Genomic DNA, 21,167 nt, shown 5'->3' with positions numbered 1-21,167 from the left:
CAGAGGAATTTCCAGCCACAGCTAAACAGGTGCGGGTACCAATCCTTCCGCACCTGCAAGAAGAGGGCGGCTTGAAGATGTGTTGGTCACTTTGGATATGAGATCATTCTTGAAGCCAACCCATCGACAGCCGCCGTTCGGATCCAGCCTCAGGGAACGCCTAGACCGACAGGTGTCTGACTACATCGGGTTAATGGCCGATGTGGATGCTTTGAGAAGCGAGGAACCCCTGGACTACTGGGTGTGCAGGCTTGACCTGTGGCCAGAGCTGGCACAATTTGCCATGGAACTCTTGGCTTGCCCCTCATCGAGTGTCCTGTCCGAAAGGACGTTCATCGCAGCAGGGGGGTTCGTGACCGATAAGCGCACTCGCATAGCTCACGACAGTGTGGAGTACCTCACATTTCTAAAAATGAATGAGGCATGGATCTTGGAAGAATTCAATACCTGTGACGACCACGTGTAATTGAATTTCCTCATGCCAGCCCACACATATCCGCCACCTCCCAGAACAAAGAATGGTCCTTGTCTTATGTATATACAGCGGCATAAAAGGCCTTTTCTGTCAGGTGAATGCTTAGTTTTTGGGGCCTGTACTGGCCGACAGTAAAATTTTTATCCAGTGACCGCCTAATGTACCTCCAGCCAAATCATCACAAGTTCTTTTCTGTCAGGTGAATGCCTCATTTTTGGGGCCTGTACTCCCGTGGTCTAAAATTATTCTAGGCTCCAGCAGGGCACATTTATGAGAGTTTCCCTTTAAGGCCTCATGCACACGACCGTTCCGTTTTTTGCGGGCCACAAACCGCGGATCCGCAAAAAACTGAAGCCGCCCGTGTGCCTTCCGCAATTTACGGAACGGGCAGCCCATTGTAGAAATGCCTATTCTTGTCCGCAAAACGGACAAGAATAGGACATGCTAAAAAAAAATTGTGGGGCCACGGAACGGAGCAACGGATGCGGACAGCACACGGAGTGCTGTCCACATCTTTTGCGGCCCCATTGAAGTGAATCGGTCCGCATCCGAACCGCAAAAACGGCGGCTCGGATGCGGAGCCAAACAACGGCCCTGTGCATGAGGCCTAAGACGCATAAAAATGGCCCCTGATTAAAATACATCTTTTTTGTGGGAATTTTTGCCAATGATCCCCCTGTGGTATGTCATTGTCCATGTTGTGGGACTATTTGTGTACTTCTAGTAAGTATTTGGTGGCTGCAAATATGACCTGAAGTTTTTTCAGGTTCGCCTGCCATTAAAGTCAATGTGGCCCGACGCGAATGTGCGGTTCGCGCACAATTGATCGCCAACGCGCGTTCGCGAACCGTCCCGGCCGATGTTTGTCCTTCACTGCTGATGACCTATCCTCTGGCTAGGTCAACAGTATCTGATCGGTCAGTGGGGGGTCCGACACCTGGGATCCCCGCCGGTCAGCTGTTTTGAGAAGGCACTGGCGTTCCTGTGAGCACCGCTGTCTTCTCGCAGCTTACCAAGCACAGCGCAGTACATACTATAGCAGTTGTGCTTGGTATCGTGCTTAGCCCCATTCACTTGAATGGGTCTGAGCTGTTCCTAGGCCACGTGACACATGAGCGTGTCATCACTGGCCTAGGAAAGGCTGAGAGAAGGCCGCAGCGCTCACAGGAGTGCCGCTGTCTTCTCAAACATCTGATCGGCACGGATCCTTGGTGTCGGACCCCCGGCGATCAGATACTGATGACCTATCCTCTTTATTTCTGAAAACCTCTTTAATAGAAGGCACATATTAATGTATTGTCATTGTCCATATTGCATATTTTGCTGGCTTGATTCATTTTATATCACTTTAAACACTGCTCATGTGCAGGGGTTATGACCACCTTGCAATCTAGCAGCAGTGGTCATGCTTGCACACTATAGAAAAAAGTGCCGGCCTCTCTTGTAGGCGGGACCATTGGAGAGCACATAGGCACGCATGCGCAGCAGCTCCTGTCCAGGCCTTCTCATTTCTGTGCTGTAGCAGTGGCCATAATCACTGAAAACGAGCAGTGTATAATGCAATGTAAAAATGAATCAAGCCAGCAAAGGAGGCAATATGGACAATCACTATACATTAGTAAGTATGGATTGTAGGGGGATTTTTTAAGTACTGATTGGTTCTGTCCCTTTAATTCTGTTCCCTTTTATTATTACCATTCTGTGCAATGATATGCCTTGTAAATCTAGTACCCATCCCCCATTGTTAAGTGATCTCAGAGACACGTGTGCTGCACACTGGAGGAGGAGCTAAAAGGTTTAAAATCTTTGACACTCATACATTAAGGAGACACTACCAAGAACTTCATCCTAGGTAGGATGTAAGTATTGATTCGCCCTCTTGTACAACTTGGGGTGTCGGTCATGTGTTATAACGTGGTAGACATTCATGTGTTATAGCATGATCGACAGCGTCTCCACCCAAATTAGGCTAGTGATGTATTTATTTTTTATTATTCAGAATGCTATTTGTTTGTGTTGTCGTATATTTAGCCCTTTCAAGCCCGGAGGTTTTTTGTTTTTTTTTGCCTTTTCGTTTTGCACTCCCTGCCTTCCCAGAGCCATATTTTTTTTATTTGTCTGTTCACATAGCCATATGAGGGCTTGTTTTTTGCGGGACAAGTTGTACTTTCCAACGCCACCACTTAAGGCCTCTTTCACACTTGCGTTGTCCGGATCCGGCGTGTACTCCACTTGCCGGAATTACACTCCGGATCCGGAAAATTGCAAGTATACTGAAAGCATTTGAAGACGGAACCGTCTTCCAAATGCGTTCAGTGTTACTATGGCACCCAGGACGCTATTAAAGTCCTGGTTGCCATAGTAGGAGCGGGGAACGGGGGAGCGGTATACTTACAGTCCGTGCGGCTCCCGGGGCGCTCCAGAATGACGTCAGAGCGCCCCATGCTCATGGATGACTTGTCCAATGCGATCACGTGATCCATGCTCTTGGGGCGCCCTGACGTCACTCTGGAGCGCCCGGGGAGCCGCACGGACGGTAAGTATACTGCTCCCCCGCTCCCCGCTACACTTTACCATGGCTGCCAGGACTTTAGCGTCCCGGCAGCCATGGTAACCACTCTGAAAAAGCTAAATGTCGGCTCCGGCAATGCGCCGAAACGACGTTTAGCTTAAGGCCGGATCCGGATCAATGCCTTTCAATGGGCATTAATTCCGGATCCGGCCTTGCGGCAAGTGTTCCGGATTTTTGGCCGGAGCAAAAAGCGCAGCATGCTGCGGTATTTTCTCCGGCCAAAAAACGTTCCGTTCCGGAACTGAAGACATCCTGATGCATCCTGAACGGATTTCACTCCATTCAGAATGCATTAGGATAATCCTGATCAGGATTCTTCCGGCATAGAGCCCCGACGACGGAACTCTATGCCGGAAGACAAGAACGCAGGTGTGAAAGAGCCCTAATATTGCATATGACGTAGTGGAAAGCGGAAAAAAAATTCAAATGGGGTGAAATTGCAAAAAAAAAAACACAGTCTTACAGGTTTTTTTTATTTACAACATTCGATGTGCGATAAAACTGACCAGTTACTTTTATTCTTCAGGTCAGTACGAATCCGGCGATACCTTATAAGTATAGTTTTTCTTGCGTTTTGATAGTGTTAAAAAGTGGGGAAAAAAATCAGTTTTACTTTTTTTGTCGCCATATTTTGACCCCTATAACTTTTTTGTAATTATGTTTTTATTTATTCCTTTTTTGATTCCATTGATACCATTCTGGGGTGTGTATGACTTTTTGATGACTTTTTATTGAATTCTTTGTAGAAAATGAAGCGACCGTTTTGCTGTTTGCCGTATGGGGAATATATTTTTATACTATGGGCGTTTTCGCACATCTCGACACCCATGATGTCATTTTTTTTATTTTTCTAGTATTATTATTTTGCTAAAGGGGGGTGATTTGAATTTTTATGTTTTTTTTTTTATTTACCGGTAATTTATTTTTTTAACTTTTTTTTTTTTTACCCTTTTTTTTTAATTTCCCATAGGGAACTAATAACAATCAATCACCTGATTGCAATTATCATAGATTCCAATGCACTTGCATTGGAATCTATGATCATTTTACTAGTTTCCCATAGAGCCCTATTACAGGCAAGGGCTCCATAGGAAATACTATGCAGCAGCCTCCTGTCATTCATAAAGACAGGGGCTGCTGCATACACGCTCCGGCTCCTCCGATCACCACACGGGGGAGCCGGAGCACCACCGAAAGTGCGCACTTTCTCTTTCAGCGCGCTCAGATGCCGTGGTCAGGATTGACTACGGCATCTGAGGGGTTAAATGTCTGCGATCAGCATTACTGCTGGTTGCGGACACGAGCCGCGGGTGTCTGCTAAAAGATGCAGGCGGCCACCCGCGGCTATGGCTCCCTCAGCGGGCAGGAGCGGGCGCCATCTTTAAATCTTTAATCACACTAGTAAATATATTTATTCACTTAGCCTGCATAAAGTTATTAATTCTCCAATCTTTTGAATTCCCATTACATTACAAAGTAACTAACTAACTTTGTCTACATGATAAATGCCATGTGCTGAAGTGACACAACCCCTTTAAATATATAGATTATAAACTGCATTACAGCTATATTCACTATACACATGAACTTGAGTTTCTTGGGGCACATTTTATCAGCCCATTTGCTCCGTTGAGGCAGCTTCTCATAGATAGGACCCTACACTAGACAGACTCAGATGGGCTCATACATTTTGATCAAACCTAAGAAGAACCTCACATGTATGTGTATGGTTAATATAGCAGTAATGCAATGTGCAAACATTGAATGCATGGATTATAGAGTGTTGCTGCCTATTGTGTTAAGTAGCTGTAGACACAAAACGACAAGATATTTGTATTTGCAAAGTTGCCTCTTTCTGAATTAGATTGACCGCATCCCTACAGTCTGTATTCAGTTAGTTACCAATGATGTTAAAGTGCTGGTCCTATTAGATCACCCCCTGTCCATATGCTCCATTAGCACATATCAGGAAGGTCCACCACTCCGGACATCCCTTTAAGCCTACTGAAAAGAAATGGCACTCATATAGTTCATCGGGACTGGCTGACTATCTTATGTATATTGGGTTGTGTTTGTGTATGGGGTTGTGTCAACTCTCGGATAATAGATGTTAGAGGAAGGAAAGAATGAGCATGTTGGATTTCTGCATGCACAATCCTTTGCTTTCTTGGGAGATAGGCCCCCCCCCAGAGGAGTCTGTCATCAGCGTATTCCTATCTCCTCACTGAGAACGTATGCATGCCAAACCAACCATGTACATGTGTAGGGAGGGGGGGGGGAATTAAGAAATAGGACAGGTGAAGTAGACAGTGATAGTTTAGACTTTGATAGAAGTATTGTAATGTGCTTGAATATTTTCATGGACCCAGGGTCTTCTACTGTTGGCCCGCTCTTTGGACACTAATGCTGACTGTTGCCGCATTGTGTGTGACGGCTGGATAGAGCTGAGCGTGGAAGACCCTGAAGGAGCCCTTCATCTCATCTCCGAGGCTGTCCGTGTGCGAATGGCTTGGGAGAAAGTACTGCGCACCCGACTGGAGAACACGTCTAGCAGGCGAGACCCTGACGAGGATGACAGACGGAGGAGGAGACGAGATATTGACGACTTAGGCCGACGGCTTGTGGAGTTTGTGCGCTCGGAGGTGAGGTGTGATCTGATAAATTCCTGTTTTGTTGTTCAGTACGTTTCCTGTCTTGAAACCATCAGTTGGGTTTAGGACTGCCAGATGTTGGTGCAGGATTAGGGTGCGGCAGACCCCAAAAATATGACATTATCCTATTTCCAAGCTGTATTTTCCCATTTAAGACAATGAAGTCTTAGAGGAGAATTGCAGATACAGACATTCATGACATGATTGTGAGATTGATGGCCCTGCTGATTGGGAGAATGGTGGTCCTGGGTCATCATCCATCCCCGTCCGTGCAAATAACACCTGTTCTACACTTTGACTTTGATTCGCATGAGTGATGGGAGACATGGGAACCCCCACCCCTTCTCAGTTGGCGGAGGTTCCAGAGTTCAGACCCTTAATGGAATTTTACGGGCACATAAAAAAAATGTCCTGAAAGGGTTCAAAATAAAGCAGCTGTACTCACCACTGATCCGCTGACTCTGCTCCCCGATTCGTGTCCTGGCTCATCACGCTAGACATGCACTCAATGACCATAGCTGTCACCCACATCAGCCAATGATTGGCCTTTTTTCTGGCATTTCCGGTGTGTGAAGCCAGGACAGAAAGTAGAAATCCACAGGAACTGGGGCTTTTTTAACCCTTTCTGACCATTTTTTTTTTCAACAAAATTATCTGCCCGAAACACCCCTTTAATTATCAGACATTTATGGCATATGGATATGCCCTAAAATTTCTTTAGCTGGAATACCCCTTTCAAATAAAATTCCTTTACATTACATCAAAATACTTTTTTGAATTAGCCTTTATTAAAAATATTAAGCTGTTCTGTCACAAACTGTTAAGTGTTTTTCTAGCTGTGTGACTGGTCCTTTTACAAACCCTTATCTATAAACTACTGAGAGGCCATAAACACTTATTTGAGCCACATTCTTATCAGTAAGATAAGAACTGAGCTATAGCTGAGTGTTTATAAGGTCAGAGAGCAGAGATAAGGAGCCCATCAGCTCCTGGTCTGATAGAAAAGAGAGAAAATCCAAAGGCTGCTACTAGAGCATCTCAGATCTGTACAGAAAAAAGGACTCCATATTTTTTAACAAAGACCAATTTAAAAAATTACTTTTAGCTCTAAATAAGTACAATGCAATAATAAAAAAAATTGCCCCCAAAGGTGTCCATAGCCTTTAATTCGCTAGCTTTCCATTGAACTGTGGAAAAAACCTGCCACAGTGAAATGACAAATTCAGCCGCACTGCATCTATATGTCGGCACTGCGAAGTGGATTTAGCTTGTTTTACCGCTTGCATTATACTTTTGCTTGTGGTCTGAACTTTTTTACTTTGCTGTGACCCATTGCAGCTGATCTGATTCCTCTTTAGGTAATGTACAGTATGAGGCGTCTTGCAGTTTTAGAAGCCCAGAACCTTTATGTGGGGCCCCAGACAGTTGCCGACAGTCACAGCATAAAAGGCTTGTTCGGCACCGAGGAAATGGAGCCGGATCCTGTAAAAGGAGGACACAGCGTCACCAGCTTCTTGACATATAATTGTTTGCAGGTAAGTTGGGGAACCATGTCCAGCTGCACTCATAGCCTGCGCCTCCATTGTATAATTTAAGTCGCACATGCAGCCGGCACTTAGAGGAACACTTTAGGGTGTTATGCCAAGTGTCCGGCATAAGGGGGCAGTAGAAGACACAGGGGTGTTGTGTTCATCCCAGTGTAGGTTACAAAAATGAAGACTGCTTACTGGTTGTAGCACTTGCAGAAGCTGGCGCTGTGTATCAGGGGCCACAGGTATCCAAAAACATATGAAAATTTCAGATATTTTATCCTCCCCAAAATAACTTCTATCTCCCCTTGGATACAACTAATAGACACAGCTTTGCCTATGGACAGACTAGTGCAGAGATGGCCAACCTGCATCTCTCCATCCGTTGTAAAACTACAATTCCCACCATGCCCTGCTGTAGGCAGTCTTTGCATGCTGGGAGTTGTAGTTTTGGAATAGCTGGAGAGTCACAGGTTGGCCATCCCTGGACTAGTGTATTGAACCAGGGAGACCCATGATCATTATGAAAAAACTGGGACCCTTTCCTCAATGCTTAAAGGGGTTATCTGACCCCTGAAATGTCCCCCCATATGCCCGGGTTCCTCACACACAAAGTACTTACCTAGATCCCCGACACACGCGTTGCTCTTGGTCCTCGCATGGCTCCCTAGTATCGCAGGTGACGCTAGGTAGGCTCGTCCCCGTCACCGCCTTCTATTGGCTGTACCCCCCCTCCCCGACACCGGACAACAGAGCAGGAGTACATTCTGTGTGAGGAGCCCGGGCATATGGGGGGGCATTTCAGGGGTCGGCAGGGGCGTTGCTAGGGTCTCAAAAGATCCAGGGCCCAAGCCCCAATGTATATGGCGCAGTTCTCTAAGTCGACCAATATTCTTCGGTTTACTGTCCTCAGAAATAATAATTCCTCTGCCCCACTCTACAGTCCCATGTAAATAACATTATTTCCCTCCTCTGCCAGAGTCCCATGTAAATAACATCACACCATCTCTCGAGCCCCCTCCAATATACAGTCCCATGTAAATAACATCCCTCTCTATCTACAGCCCCCTCCAAAATACAAACCCATGTAAATAACATCACACCATCTCTCCTGCCCTCTCCAATATACAGTCCCATGTAAATAACATCACCCCCTCAATATTCAGTCCCATGTAAATAACATCACTCCCTCCCCCAGACACCTTCAACATACAGTCCCATGTACACTGAACAAAAATATAAACGCAACACTTTCGGGTTTGCTCCCCTTTTGCATGAGCTGAACTCAAAGATCTGAAACATTTTCTACATACACAAAAGTCCCCTTACTCTAAAATATTGTTCACAAATCTGTCTAAATCTGTGTTAGTGAGCACTTCTCCTTTGCCGAGATAATCCATCCCACCTCCCAGGTGTGGCATATCAAGGTGCTGATTAGACGGCATGAATATTGCACAGGTGTGCCTTAGACTGCCCACAATTAAAGGCCACTCTGAAATGTGCAGTTTGATCACACAGCACGATGCCACAGATGTCGCAACATTTGAGGGAGCGTGCAATTGGCATGCTGACTGCAGGAATGTCTACCAGAGCTGTTGCCCGTGCAATGATGTTCATTTCTCTACCATAAGCCGTCTCCAAAGGCGTTTCAGAGAATTTGGCAGTACATCCAACCGGCCTCACAACCGCAGACCACGTGTAACCACTTCAGCCCAGGACCTCCACATCCAGCATGTTCACCTCCATGATCGTCTGAGACCAGCCACCCGGACAGCTGCAGCAACAATCGGTTTGCATAGCCAAAGAATTTCTGCACAAACTGTCAGAAACCGTCTCGGGGAAGCTCATCTGCATCTCATCGTCCTCATCGGGGTCTGGACCTGACTGCAGTTCGTCGTCGTAACCGACTTGAGTGGGCAAATGCTCACATTCGATGGCGTCTGGCACATTGGAGAGACGTTCTGCTCATGGATGAGTCACGGTTTTCACTGTTCAGGGCAGATGGCAGACAGCGTGTGTGGCGTTACGTGGGTGAGCGGTTTGCTGACATCAACGTTGTGGATCGAGTGGCCAATGGTCGCGGTGGGGTTATGGTATGGGCAGGCGTATGTCATGGACAATGAACACAGGTGCATTTTATTGATGGCATTTTGAATGCACAGAGATACCGTGACGAGATCCTGAGGCCCATTGTTGTGCCATTCATCCACGACCATCACCTCATGTTGCAGCAGGATAATGCACGGCCCCATATTGCAAGGTTCTGTACACAATTCCTGGAAGCTGAAAACATCCCAGTTCTTGCAAGGCCACCATACTCACCGGACATGTCACCCACTGAGCATGTTTGGGATGCTTTGGATCAGCGTATATGACAGCGTGTTCCAGTTCCTGCCAATATTCTGCAACTTCGCACATCTATTTAAGAGGAGTGGACCAACATTCCACAGGCCACAATCAGCAACCTGATCAACTCTATGCGACGGAGATTTGTTGCACTGCGAGAGGCAAATGGTGGCCACATCAGATACTGACTCGTTTTCTGCCCCCCCCCCCCCCCCAGTAAGGTAAAATTGTGCACATTTCAGAGTGGCCTTTTATTGTGGGCAGTCTAAGGCACACCTGTGTAATATTCATGCTGTCTAATCAGCACCTTGATATGCCACACCTGTGAGGTGGGATGGATTATCTCGGCAAAGGAGAAGTGCTCACTAACACAGATTTAGACAGATTTGTGAACAATATTTGAAAATGTTTCAGATCTTTGAGTTCAGCTCATGCAAAATGGGAGCAATACCGAAGGTGTTGCGTTTTATATTTTTGTTCAGTGTAAATAAAATCGCCCCCTCCCCAGCCACCTCCAACATGCAGTCCCATGTAAATAGCATTATCCCTCAACATTCAGTCCCATGTAAATAATATGACTCCCTCCCACAGTCGCTTCCAACAGACAGTCCCATGTAAATAACATCACCCCCTTAACTTTCAGTCCCATGTAAATAATTTCCCTCCCTTCAGCCCTAACATATAGTCACAGTTAAATAACTACAACGCCTAACATTGCTCTGCCTCTCACACTGAGTAATCTACCCCTTCACTTACCTCTCCTCATGTACAGACCTCACCACAGCTTCTTAACAGGACTTCTCTTTGCTGCTGAGCCGTCCTCTTCTGCACTTGTCACATGATGGTGACATCATCGCAGGTCCTATTCAGCTACTGCATTTAGAACTGATCACATGGACTGTGATGTCATCTCTTGCAGGGCATTAGATTCAATTGTATTGCCTTCCCGAGGACTTGCAGTTGCATCTATCTGACAAGCAGGACATTCGGGGTCTGGGACAAAACATCAGGGGGCCAGGCCCCGAATGTTTTAACCTAGCAATGCCCCTGGGGGTCGGATATCCCCTTTAAATGGATCTGTCAGTTTTATCGGACTGATTGTTTGGCGGAGCTTGTGTGAATGACGCTCCAGTTGGATTCATGTTACTGGTTTTTATTCTCTTGGGAAATGTATTGATTTTTTTTTCTGCTGTGTCTTGCAACCTGCTGTATTATTACTATGGGTACTGGATGTATGGGAATTGTTGACTTTTGTTCTTGTGTATTTCTATTGGGATAAAGTTATGTGAAAATTGAAATTAAAAAAAGTTTGCCACAAGGGTCAATGATTTTTAGATTTTTTTTTATCTGCGTGTGCATGTGTTTGAGAGGTCGGGAGATATGGCTGTCCGCCAAATGAGTGTTTGTTTGGCAGCTATGTAATGTATATGGCCACCTTTGAGTGTTCGATGTTTCTTATTGTCATCAGAGCGACACCGATTTCTACAGTGACTGTCTGCGCACCTTCTGGACCTGTCCTCGCTGTGGTCTGTACATGCCATTCACCCCTCTGGAACGTATGGCTCACCAGAACAGCTGCGCAGAAGAGGGAACTTCGCAGGGTATGTTCCATGCTACAGCCACCAGTGTAAAGGAATGATTACAACATTTGTAATTATTTGTGACATTCAACAGATTCAGTGCCTATGCCTAGTACTAGGAAGAACTTAAAGGGCTATTGCTAGGATATGCCATCAATGTCAGATAGGAGAGGGTCCAATCTCTAGGACCCCCTTCTATCTCCAGAATGGCGCTACCAAAGTCAGAACCGACTCGGCTATTTCTGGCAGTCCCCAACTAGTGAATAGATTGGTGGCCATGTTTGCCTAGTGTGCTCTCCATTCACCACTATGGGACTTCCAAAATGAATGAAGAGCATGCTGCCCCGTTCTGGAGATAGGAGCGGGACCCAGAGGTGGGACCCGCACCCGTCTGACATGGATGGCATAGCCTAGCAATATGACATCAATGTCTGAGATAGGCCAAACCCTTTAAAATCCCCCTATAATCTGAATTATGAAAGGAGTGCAGCGCTGGTTTCTCGCCCCATCCCCTTCACTGTTTTTCCCATGCACAGCAGCCCCAGGGCTAGTTCCTATGTAGCCTGGTGGCTTGGAAGGCCGCTGTGCAGGGAAAATTTAGAAGACGACACAATACTACACCAGCTCTGCATCCCCTTCAGTCTTAGGATTGGTGGTGGTCCCAGAGGTCTGACTCCATCATTCATGAAATTATGGCATATCCTAACAATATTCCATTACTTTAATAGATAGGTAAACCTAATTTAGGTGTAAACAGTATACAGTAAGCCCCCTCTAGTGGTGCCTGCATACAACCCAGAATTGTATCATTAAGAGGGGTTGTCCAAAAAAAAACAGCAGATTAATAAAAAAAATATTAAATTTACCTTCTCCAATCCCTCTATTCTCACTCCATCCTCCCCTCTGGCCTTTCTTGTTCTGACTGCAGTGGTGACGTGCCCTTATATCACATGTGATCGCTGTAGCCAATCACTGGCCTGAGCGGCCTCATGCTACATACTACCGAGACCAGTGATTGGCTGTAGCCGTCATGTATGGTGAGGTGTACAGCCCCTCATTGCTGCGGCCAATCACTTGTCTGAGGGGTCTTGTGCCACATTCTGCTAAGGCCAATGATTGGCTGCAGCAGTCACGTATGGTGAGGTACAAAACATTCCATCATTGATACAATGGTGGGGAGGAGAGGAGCAATTATGCTGGAACGGAGGCAGTTCAGGAAGGTGAGCATACCATTTACTTTATGATACTTGAGGGGTTCCCTGCCAGTTTTTTTTTACTATATACATATATGTGTATCGAAAAACCCTTTAAAGGCTATGTACACCTTTTGGAGGCTATTTTTGTTCATGATTGCATTTTACTCATTTTTTGCTAAAATCATATTTTCAGTTGGCTTTTATTAAAAATATTGAGCCATTCTGTCACAAAAGGTTAACTGTTTTTCTAGCTGTGTGACTGGTACTTTACTTTCACTTTATACCTTTTATCTAATAAACCTGATCTCTAAACTACTGAGAGCTCATAAACACTTATTTGAGTCACAATCTTATCAGTAAGATATCAGAGAGCAGAGATAAGGAGCCCGTCAGCTCCTGGTCTGACGAAAAAGAGAGAAAATCCACAGGTTGCTACTAGAGCATCTCAGCTCTGTACGCAAAAAAGGATTCCATGTTTTTAATAAAGACCAATTGAAAATATGATTTTTAGCTCAAAATAAGTACAATGCAATAGTAAAAAAAAATTGGCCCCAAAGGTGTCCATAGCCTTTAACTTTACAGCATGTATTTAAAAAAACTAATAAGCACAGAACTTTGGACCTATTTGAATTACAAAAATAAAACTTTCCATCGATAAACTTGACCTTAAGGAGTGAATATTATAATCCTGTTTTTTTTTTCCATTGTGCAACAGAGGCAGAAGACCCAGAAAGCAAGGTTTTGTCAGTGACCTCTCTACACAAGACCTATCACTGTGATGTGTGCAACACGGACTTGGTTTTGACCCCCACTGAGATCCTCAAGCACAAGAGGCAGCATTTAAACTCCTAGGATAAACTCAATGTGGGAATGAGCGCATCTATATCCCTCTCCTCCCATATAGACTGTGCATCCTCTATATCCACCGCAACCTTGGTCAGCTTCTCAAACAAAAGTTAAGTATTTAAACATCGTACACATGGTGCCGGCCATCCGACTCGTGTTTGCTGCCGCCATGAAGCGTCTCTGCTGTGTGCTCCTGGTGCCTTTCTTCTTTGCGGGACTTCAGGCTCAGTGCCCCTCACCAGCCAGCCTTGTAAACGATGCAGGGGAGAAGCTCTGTGCCCGTATGTTTGAACACAGCAGTATTTACTTTGACCAGTCCTGCGGTGGTGCCTACCTAGATGCCAAGAGCGGAGACGACTTCCCTTACATGCCGCTTGGATGGGGAAACAAGATTTCATCCTTGGTGGTTGCAAGTCATTGCACCCTGAAAGTGTAGAGCAAATCCGGCAAGGCGGGGGGGGGGGCGGTGTCAACAACCGTTCCTTTAACGCTGGAGTGGTCTACCAGCTGAGGGACTACTCTAATGGACATTTTGGAGACTGGAATGATTCTATCCAGTCTTATTTCTGTACATGCACATAAGAAGATGCCAGGCTGATGATGAAGGCTGAATAAAGGTCCGTCTGTCTTTCTTGTAGTTGTGTCTTTGATTTACCACCGGATTCTAATAATTGGGTATTAAGTTTATTACAGAACTTAGACAGTATGAGACTAAATATTTTTTACAGGAATAGCACCTCTTTTAATTGAATGCTGTATTCAGGATGCAATACTTCAGCTGCAATACCAGGTGCAGCCTATAGACAGAAGTGGCACTGTTTCAGGTTAAAAAAAAAAAAGCCCTTTTTTTTCCCCCGACTCTCCAACAACCTTTTATAGAAGCTCTGAGGCCAGACTATAGCTTACTGGTATGCAGACTACATTTTCAAGCCAAACCAAGCTCTGCCAAGTATTGCTGGGTGATTTCAGCCTCTAGAAATATTTAATGCAGGATCAGTAATGCAAATTTAATGTAGATGAACCCTTTCTGTATTCTAATTGAGGATTGTGTGATAACCGTTGATAATCTCGCACCTATCTGGTCGTTTTGAAATGGGATGCAACAAATGATAGTGCTGTACCTCACGTTACCACTAGGTGGCAGTATGACATCATGTATCTATCCTAGCTGCTCCGCATAAAATGATCCATAATTGCAAGAAAACTGTAAAATGTTAAGTGTGTTTTCATAAGCACATAAGCCATGCCGCAGTTTTTATTAGTTTCCTCTTTCCTTATTCTCCCGGTGCTTTTAAAGCTGCATGATCCTCCTTTTTTCTCTCCTCTTTTTAGTTAATTTTATTGTCCATTATTTCCATCATATATATATGGCCTTGATGGGAAGAAGCTGCTGTGAGCAGCAAAAAGCAAATTAAGTAGGTTTTAGTAATGCGAATGAACATCAGCCCGGATTTTATGATATAGAAAATGTGATAAAAGGACACTGGTCATAAAGAAAAGCTCCGGCAAGGAGGCAATGGCTGCAGCTGACCCTTAACCATTAAATCGCAGATGTCGGGTAGCTGCGACCATCTTCTGCTGTAAAGCCCTGAGACTAGAGGACGTACTTTACTTGCCAACTCTTCCGGAGAAAGGAGAGACCTCTCTGGAAAAGTTGGCAAATCTCCTTGGCATAGCATGGAGGGCTGCTAAACAACATGCCATGATCTGGATGAATCTGATAGAAGACATTTCTGTCTGTCTTCACAGGAAATTAGAGCCTTTGGTTGTCTATGATTATGCATTTATCCGGAATATTCAGATGATTCGACAAGGGGATTTACGGGGTCCCTAAATCAATATTTTTTTTATTTGTCATAATCATGTCTGTGTCACAATTTGACAGGCCTAATACTGTAATGGGTAACCTCCGTCACTCCAGCTGTGATAAAACTACAACTCCCAAGATGCACACTTGCTTGGCTGTTCTCAGAACTCCATAGAAATGAATGGAGCATGCTGGGAGTCGTAGTTTCACCACAGCTGGAGTGCCGGAGGTTAGCCATCACTGCCCTAATATATACAGCACGCTTTTCACACTTCTGCCACAAGGGGGCGATGGAGTGACACCAGAAAAGACAGGCTCTTGATGGCAGGACTGGAATGTAAGATATTGGCAGAAAATCCCTGCTTGAGTCCATGCGGGTCAATACATACTGATTGCAACAATCCAGATGATCCACGACTCCGAGGGGGTCCTGGATTGATTTGAGGGGGGATGGAAGCTTTCTGCTGTTTGTTTGTCTAGTAACTGCTGCTGTCATTAACCCTGTGATATTACATTGCAGTACATTATAACTACCGTTGCGGTAATCTACGGCTGGTAACAATAGCAGTAATATAATAAAATCCTAGATCGGGCAATATTCAGTTAGCACCGGCGCACATAAATCACTGGGGGTACATCTATGTCATTTTCTGTGCTGGTTTCATCCAAGAAAAATTATTTGTGCTGTGATCTGCAAAATGCTGACACCGGCTGTTGATGCATCAATGTAGATGAGCGTGTCTGCATATAATCCCCTAGTATCCCCGAGAGCTTAGCTTTTTATTTTTCTACCATATTAATTAATGACTCGTAATATTGCTACCATGGAACTGAGGGATGGCCTTCGGCGTACTACTGGATCTTGCTCTCTGTTGACTGATGTGTTTCTAGTAAAAATAACATCCCCCTAATGTAAGTCATAAAATACCAAAATGCAGTGTACCGTCCACCAAAACAAAAAACAGCGCCACGCCGTTCCACATGCTGTGTCGGATATTGCATCTCAGTTGCATTGGTGTGCATAGGGCTGAGCTGCAGTACCGCACACAACCTGTGGACAGGCGAGACACGGTTTTAGGAAAAAGTGTACATGTTTTTTTCTAATTTTAGACAGCATGTGTGTTATGTGTAGCTATTAAAATATTAAAAGCTGGATATCATTCAGTCAGTGGTTGAGATCATGCTGTTACTTCCTGCTGGGAGAGAGGGAAATAAACCTGTTTTTCTTAGAACACCTACCAAAACCACACCACAGAATCATAAAAAATATATATATATCATCTAATTGAATATCAGTAAAAATGAACATACAACAATTCACAAAAAAGTGGCAATCACTTGCAAAAAGGAGAACAGCACGGGTATACATATATACAATCAATGATAAAGAGGGACCTTAAAGGGGTTGTCTCACTTCAGCAAATGACGTTTATCATGTAGACAAAGATAAAAGGGTTTTCCGAGATTTAAAGGGGTTATTCGAGACTAACAATTGCTCCCCCATAAGCCGGGCCCCTCACACTGAATCTACTTACCTGGCTCCCTGCTCACTGCGCCGCTCCTGGTCCCCGCACCACCGCAGCTGCTTCTCCCCATGTGCGGATGAAAACACTGGGGAGGCTTGTCACCGCTTCCTATTGGCTGCTCCCCCCTGACACGGATGTTTTCATCCGCGCACAGGGAGAAGCAGCTGCGGCGGTGCGGGGACCAGGAGCGGCGTGTGGAGCCAGGGAAGTAGATTTAGTGTGAGAGGCCCGGCATATGGGGGAGCATTTGTTTGTCTCGGATAACCCCTTTGAACACTGATGACCTATCCTCCTACGCCCGAGACCCCCGCCGATCAACTGTTTGAGAAGGCACTGGTACGCCTTTGAGCACCGCGGCCTTCTCCGTGTTCACCAAGCACAGGGACATACACAGTACCGCGGCTGGGCCATGTACTTCTATGGAGCTGAGCTGCGCCTAGGCCATGTGACCAATGAACGTATTGTCACTTGATTGTCGGGGGTCCCCTGTGTCGGACCCCCACTGATCAGATACTGATGACCTATCCAGGGGATAGGACATCAGTATTTATGTGTCAGAAAACCCCTTTAATACAAGGCAGTTACTAATGTATTGTGATTGTCCATATTGTCTCCTATGCTGGCTTGACAATTCCAAAAAGTAAATAATATGAGCGCTGCCTTCCCTTCATTGTTTACCTGCTCGACATCGCAGCGGAGACTCCACACAGTAGTATAATTCCCCCTAGAAGAAGCCACAGGCGAAACGTGCGTTGGGGTGGAAGTCAGCTTGGTGGTCGGCAGTTTTAAAATTATTGGTGCCTTTTCCAGGATGTCCCTCCATGACAATACCCACTGGAGGATGTCCTATTGGATCTCTGTAGGGACAGGAAGCGTGAGAGGTTAAAAGGCCCCTCCCCACCCCTCCCACCAGTGTTCTTCCTGTCCCTACGGAGATAGGAGCAGTGAGGAGGAATCCCTGCTTAAGGGTAGGGAGAAACACTAGGCCGAGGCTGGTCGGGGGGCTTATGCCTCTCCTCTTCAGCCTCAGACACGGCCTAATGCTAGCACCCCTCTGGGAAGGGGTCCCCTAGCACTCCTGGTACCTTTCTTTCTTCAGACCCAGCCGCGGTATCATGACACTGTTGTCGCTTCTCCGGTGGGGAGCTCTGGGCACAGCGGCTGCTCCGGCGCTCCTTTGATGACGCGTACCGCGTCACTTCCTATGCGACCGGAAGTGACGCAGAGAAGATGGCGGCGCGCATCCATGCTGGAGGCCTCGGGTTTCTGAGGCCTCGCATGTGGGGTTGATTCTTCTGTGAATGAGTCCCCCAGAAGAGGAGGCGGATCCGAGCGGCGACGAGGGCAGGGCCAGAAAGGTAAGTCCTTTTAAAAGAGATGATGTTAAGCTACAGGCTGATTGCATCATGGAGGCCCAGGCTTTGAGTAAGCTAGATGCTCCGGCAGACCCCCTCGTCCAGGGTATTGTAAGTAGTGTCCGCTTGTTTGGTTTAACTCCTGCTTGCCCGGTTATATATCTCCTTCTCCCCCTGTTTAAGGTGGAAAAGGAGACTGGACATAGACCACATGGGGACTCTAAGAAGAAAGCTAAAAAGTGCGCAACTTGCGCTAAGAAGCTATCCGAGTCATATAAGAAGGCCCTATGCACAGATTGTTTAGCGAAGATTCTGAAGGAGGAACAACCTTCCTTTTTGGAGGAGCTAAGAACCATAGTGAGGGAAGAAGTACAGGCGGCAGGGATGAGTCAGCCCCCTTCCCTTCCAGTCCCCTCTTCCCCACTGGCCAAACGTTCCAGGGTACAGTTAACTTCGGATTCCGAGGAAGAACCCGGGTTCCCTTCGGAAACGTACAGTGCAGGACGAGATGTTCGGCGGGTTAAGAGCCAGGAAGAGGAAACTCTTCCCTGTGAATTCTTACTTGCAGGATCAAATTAAAGATGAATGGGAAGAGGGTGACAAGAAGCTCTATGTGCCCAGGGAATTTAAGAGCAGGCTGATCTTCAACCCAGAAGAAACAAAACTCTGGGACGAGATACCGAAGGTCGACATTCAGGTGGCCAAGGTTGTGAAGAAGACGTCCATACCGTTTGAAGATTCCTCACAGTTAAAAGACCCCATAGATCGGAAAATGGATGGACTTCTGAAAAAAGCCTGGGAATCTTCTGCAGTCACCATAAATACCAATATTGCAGCAACCTCAGTAGCCCGCGCCATGTGTCTATGGCTAGAGCAACTAGAAAATCATCTTAAGATGAAAACATCCAGGGAGCAAATCTTAGAATCCTTACCTTTATTAAAATTGGCAGCGTCTTTTATGGCGGATGCCTCTGCAGAATCAATTCGGTTCGCAGCAAAAAATTACGTACTTACAAATACGGCAAGACGAGCCCTCTGGCTCAAATCCTGGACAGGGGACATTGCCTCTAAGAATAAACTGTGTGCAATCCCCTTTACTGGAGCATATCTTTTTGGTCAGGTCCTCGACTCCATTCTGGAAAGTGCAGCTGACAAAAAGAAGGGATTCCTGGAGGAAAAAGTAAAAAAGCCGCAACCCTTTCGTAAAACCTCAAAACAGTTTACAACCTCAGAGAGGGGGAAAGGTAAAACAGGTAGATGGAGCTACCCCAAAGGAGGAAGAGGTAGGGGTTTCCTCTTCAACCCAAACTCTGGCTCAGGCAAACAATGACATCAGGCCAGTCGGGGGCAGACTCCGCTTATTCTGGGAATCCTGGACTCTGGTCACCCAGAATCAGTGGATCCTCAACACCATCCGGGAGGGAGTGAAATTAGAATTTTGCTGTCCTCCCCCGAGAAGATTTCTCATTACAAAATTCCAATCAGCGGTTCAACAAAATCAATTATGTCTGGACTTACAGAAGCTAATAAAACTGAATGCTATAGTCCAGGTCCCAGAGGATCAGAGATGCTTGGGTCATTATTCAAGGCTCTTTCTAATAAAGAAACCAGATGGAACCTTTAGGACGATTATCAACCTGAAAACCCTGAACAAGTCATTAGTTTACCACAGATTCAAGATGGAATCCATAAAGTCATCAATCCCATTAATTTCAGTAGGAGATCTCCTATGTACCATGGACCTGAAGGATGCCTACTATCACATCCCGATTCATCCACTATACCAAAAATATCTCAGGTTTGCAATCATCCAGAAGGGGACAGTCCTTCACTACCAGTTCCAGTGTCTTCCATTTGGAATATCCTCGGCACCTCGCATCTTCACAAAAGTTATCACAGAGGTCGTGGCATACCTAAGGCAGCAACATATAAGAATTGTCCCGTACCTGGACGATTTTCTTCTCATTGCAGAGACGAGACAGAGTCTAGAAAGCAGTATCCAACAGACCATAGCCCTTTTCAAGGATCTGGGCTGGATAATTAATAAATTACGCCAAATCGGACCTAGTACCAAGTACCAGGAAGCAGTTTCTAGGAGTTCTCTTAGACTCAGAGGAACAATTTTCCTTCCTTCCAAAGTCAAAACAAGGAAAGATAAGGAAAAAGATAGAAACCTTTCAGGAAAGAAAGGTCCATACACTGAGAGAGGCTATGCAGGTTCTGCGCCTAATGACATCATGTATCTCGGTGATTCCGTGGGCTCAGTTCCATTCCAGGATCTTACAGATCGCAATCCTGGCAATATGGGACAGGGATCATCATTCCTTAAACTCAAAGATAGTGCTTTCAAAGCAAAGTCTAAATTCTCTATCCTGGTGGACCAACCCCAAAAATTTAAGGAAAGGGTTGCCTGGAATCCGTCTCCGTCCATAGTCATTGCCACGGATGCAAGCTAGTGGGGTTGGGGAGCCCATCTGAAAGATCATTTCTTCCAGGGCAGATGGTCCAACCTGGACAGCCACAGATCCTCGAACTACAGAGAGCTGAAGGCGGTATGGGAGACTCTAAAGAAGGCGGAACACATTCTCCCCAACCACCACATCAGAATCCTGTCAGACAATGTAACAACTGTTTGTTACCTGAAACGGCAAGGGGGAACCAGGAACCCTCATCTTCAGGCCTTATCAAACCAAATATTTTACTGGGCAGAGAAGGAAGTCCTCTCAGTATCTGCAGTTCACCTAAGAGGAGCAGAGAACTCCGCTGCAGACTTCCTAAGCAGACACAGTCTCGATGCAGGCGAATGGTCCCTAAACCTGGAAGTTTTTCTACAGATCTGCCACCAGTGGGGGTTCCCACAAGTAGAACTATTTGCTTCAAGAAAGAACACCCAGTTGAATCATTTCTTCTCTCTGAATCCGAGAGACAATCCGCTAAGGGTAGACGCCTTATCCCAGGACTGGGACATGGACCTGGCGTACGCCTTTCCTCCATTTCCCTTGATCCCATTTGTCCTGAAGAAACTAAAAACTTGCTCAATGACCCTTATTCTTATAGCTCCTGCCTGGCCGAAGAGAGCCTGGTTCCCGCTGTTGAAGGAATTGCTCTTAGAGGATCCAATAACTCTTCCAGGAAGGAAGGACCTCGTACAGGGGCCCCTGGAACATCCGAACCTCGAGAAACTAAGGTTAACAGCCTGGATCCTGAAAGGCAGATCCTAAAAAGGAAGGGCCTGTCGGATAAGGCAATTTCAACCTTGCAACAAAGCCGCAAACCCGTAACCT

The 21,167-nt window shown here is 45.8% G+C and overlaps 2 protein-coding genes across 3 annotated transcripts in view; both read left to right on the top strand.

Annotated features, from left to right (window-relative positions):
- DHX34 (DExH-box helicase 34) overlaps window positions 1-13,825 on the top strand; it is a 52,293-nt gene extending 38,468 nt beyond the window's left edge. For both annotated transcript variants that reach the window (XM_040405601.1, XM_040405602.1), the window contains exons 14-17: window positions 5,417-5,689; window positions 7,057-7,233; window positions 11,042-11,174; window positions 13,065-13,825. In XM_040405601.1, the coding sequence (XP_040261535.1) occupies window positions 5,417-5,689; window positions 7,057-7,233; window positions 11,042-11,174; window positions 13,065-13,201 (720 nt within the window). In that variant the 3' untranslated portion in view covers window positions 13,202-13,825. The remainder of the gene's footprint in view (window positions 1-5,416; window positions 5,690-7,056; window positions 7,234-11,041; window positions 11,175-13,064) is intronic.
- LOC120978120 (syncollin-like) lies at window positions 13,329-13,631 on the top strand. The gene has a single exon (XM_040406349.1). The coding sequence runs from the start codon at window positions 13,329-13,331 to the stop codon at window positions 13,629-13,631; it is 303 nt and encodes a 100-aa protein (XP_040262283.1).
- Window positions 13,826-21,167: the final 7,342 nt, after the last annotated feature.

Source organism: Bufo bufo, chromosome 8 (genome assembly GCF_905171765.1).
Source record: "Bufo bufo chromosome 8, aBufBuf1.1, whole genome shotgun sequence".
Lineage (NCBI taxonomy): Eukaryota > Metazoa > Chordata > Amphibia > Anura > Bufonidae > Bufo > Bufo bufo.
This window is presented reverse-complemented; position numbering and strand designations above follow the sequence as displayed.

What these genes read in the sequence shown, in the direction of transcription:
- LOC120978120 (XM_040406349.1), top strand. Translation starts at nt 13,329, where the DNA reads ATGGTGCCGGCCATCCGACTCGTGTTTGCTGCCGCCATGAAGCGTCTC.